Here is a 2,536-nt window from a genome sequence, read left to right as displayed (position 1 = left end):
TGCCACTCCCTGAGCAAGGTAGAACAACCAACCATCTTCAGATCTTCAAGGTATGGAATAAACCTATTTCTTAATTATAACTTCATTTTTCTGTATTAAAAGAGAAGATAAACTTTTAATTATTTATTTTGGGTGATTTTAAGGAAACACGTTACAAAAGGTTGGAAAATTTTATACTTCCTGTTGAATTAGAATGAACTTGCAGTTAGTTCATTTGTTTTGAATGTGAATGTTTTTATTTTAATCTTATTGTTGGGATTCTTTCTTGTGGGATTCTTTCTTGATTCTTAAGGTTTCATTGAACGAAGATGAATGATCTTATGACCAAATCGTTTATGAACTATGTGGATCTCAAGAAAGAGGTAATGAAAGATCTTGAAGCCGGACAGCACCATGATCTCGAAATGTCTTCGACAGCGAACACCATGGACGGAAACCTCGGTCTATTCCTCGAAGAAGCTGAGAAAGTGAAGCAAGAAATGGCTGTAATCCTTGAACTGTTGAGCAAGTTCCAAGAATCCAATGAAAGAGCAAATCACTCCACAAACCAGAGTCCTTGAAAGCTCTGCGGAACAAAATCAACAACGACATCGTCACCGTGCAGAAGAAGGCAAGGACTATCAAGTCTTAGCTCGAAGAAATGGACCGTGCCAATGCGGCGAATAAGCGTCTCTCGGGGTACAAAGAAGGCACATTGAATTACAGGACCAGGATCGCGGTCACGAATGGCTTGCGCAACAAGTTAAAGGAGCTGATGATGGATTTTCAGGGTTTGAGGCAGAGAATGATGGCCGAGTATAAGGAAACCGTGGGGAGAAGGTATTTCACGGTGACAGGAGAAAACCCGGACGAGGAAACCATTGAGAAGATCATTTCGGACGGCGGCGGCGAGGGGTTTCTTACTAGGGCGGTTCAAGAACACCGGCGAGGGAAGATGATGGAGACGGTTGTCAAAATTCAAGACAGGCACTCCGCCGCTAAGGAGATTGAGAAGAGTTTGCTGGAATTGCACCATGTGTTCCTCAGCATGGCGGTGATGGTGGAGGCGCAAGGTGAACAAATGGATGATATCGAACACCATGTGATGAATGCGAGCCATTACGTTAAAGATGGGGCTAAAGAGCTCAATAGCGCCAAGCAGTACCAAAGGAGTAGCAGGAAGTGTATGTGTATTGGGATTATTCTTTTGTTGTTGATTGTTCTTGTGATTATTGTTCCAATTGCTACTAGCTTCAGTAGTTCTTGAATTTGATGTTTTTGCAGAGCATTTAACGTTTTATTTGGAATCCTCATAGTTGTAAAGACAAAGGGCAATTTCCAAACCAAATAACAGCCAATTCCATTCAACCTATAAGAGCATAAAACTTTATTATTTCTCCCATAGGAGAAAAATCACATTCTCACGTCCATAAATCTATGTCAAAGATGGAATCATCCCAATCCCATTTGCTGCTGCTGCCGCCTTCATCCAACTGGCCAAACTGATGATCCGTGGCAGCCGCTGTGAAACCACCGGCAAGATCCTCCACTCCTGGGTGGCTGTCTTCTCCGTTAACAAGCTCCTGGCAGCATCGATCGACATCAATGTCATGAAGCGGCGTCCACACGATGGTTTTTTCTTCGGTTTTTGACTGGTTGTTCGGGGATACATGATCAGGCTTTCTAGGTTTCGTTGAGCCGTTTGTTGCTGCAATATTTGGAAGATAGGGTCTTACGAATTTTTCCATGTTTGTGGAGGCTTGATGTTCAGTCTGTCGAGCATTGACGAGCTTTTTACTGAGATGGCAATTCCAATAATTTTTCACGTCATTTGCTGTTCGTCCTGGGAGTCTCCCAGCAATTAACGACCACCTGATATCATCAACATTATCAACCACATGGACATGCAAGACGAACGTAAAATGAAAAAAAACGTACCTGTTACCGAGGAGATTGTGGAGCTTAATGATGAGATTGACTTCATCTTCTGCAAAACTCCCTCTTTTGATGTTTGGGCGTAGGTAGTTCAACCATCTCAATCTGCAGCTCTTCCGGCACCTGTTTAGCCCTAATCAAACACCAAATTAACCCTTCATATCAAACCTTCATACAATCATTTTTTTCGATTTAAAAAAATCCGAAATATTTTGAAGAATAAAAAAATACCGGCCAAAACAGCTATGCGGTGCCACTTGCCTTCACCATATCGCTCCACGCATCTCTTGAGCAAATTATCTTCTTCTTCGCTCCAAGCAACCCCTCCCATACCAACTCTCTCCCCCTCTTTCTAATTTTCCTTCACCGTTTTCAACCTCACAAGCTTCCATGTTTATTCATTATGCATATACTGTACTTCATTTTCACTGGCTCTGAAATCGACGTTGTCCAATTATTACAGGCTTTACAACATTTGGGAAATGGTCCCTTCCCCTTCGTAGGATTGTCCTGTTGTTCCCTGAATTACAATGAAGCATCATCATCATAGCTGTGGGCTCTAATTAAATAGCAATCAATATTTTACTCTCATTTATCCTAGATTGCGTTCTAGATTTTCTTT

The 2,536-nt window shown here is 41.8% G+C and overlaps 1 protein-coding gene and 1 pseudogene across 1 annotated transcript; one reads left to right on the top strand and one right to left on the bottom strand.

Moving 5' to 3' along the window:
- The first annotated feature begins 308 nt into the window (after positions 1 to 308).
- On the top strand, positions 309 to 1,246 carry LOC120185434 (annotated as a pseudogene).
- A 68-nt stretch (positions 1,247 to 1,314) lies between these two features.
- On the bottom strand, positions 1,315 to 2,270 carry LOC120185463 (transcription factor MYB1-like). Its single transcript, XM_039189672.1, has 3 exons — positions 2,146 to 2,270; positions 1,918 to 2,047; positions 1,315 to 1,851 (listed from the first exon to the last, which is right to left on the bottom strand). The coding sequence occupies exons 1-3, from the start codon at positions 2,243 to 2,245 to the stop codon at positions 1,401 to 1,403; spliced, it is 681 nt and encodes a 226-aa protein (XP_039045603.1). The 5' UTR covers positions 2,246 to 2,270; the 3' UTR covers positions 1,315 to 1,400.
- Positions 2,271 to 2,536: the final 266 nt, after the last annotated feature.

The sequence above is a fragment of the Hibiscus syriacus genome, unplaced genomic scaffold, assembly GCF_006381635.1.
Source record: "Hibiscus syriacus cultivar Baekdansim isolate YM2019G1 unplaced genomic scaffold, ASM638163v2 tig00113123_pilon, whole genome shotgun sequence".
NCBI lineage: Eukaryota > Viridiplantae > Streptophyta > Magnoliopsida > Malvales > Malvaceae > Hibiscus > Hibiscus syriacus.
The sequence above is the reverse complement of the archived record's forward strand: the minus strand, read 5'-3'. Positions and strand labels throughout refer to the sequence as shown.

What these genes read in the sequence shown, in the direction of transcription:
- LOC120185463 (XM_039189672.1), bottom strand. Translation starts at nt 2,245, where the DNA reads ATGGGAGGGGTTGCTTGGAGCGAAGAAGAAGATAATTTGCTCAAGAGA. An exon ending in CCGCATAGCTGTTTTGGCCG is followed by an intron (nt 2,048 to 2,145) that starts GTATTTTTTTAT and finishes GTGTTTGATTAG; the next exon opens with GGCTAAACAGGTGCCGGAAG. An exon ending in CACAATCTCCTCGGTAACAG is followed by an intron (nt 1,852 to 1,917) that starts GTACGTTTTTTT and finishes TGATGATATCAG; the next exon opens with GTGGTCGTTAATTGCTGGGA.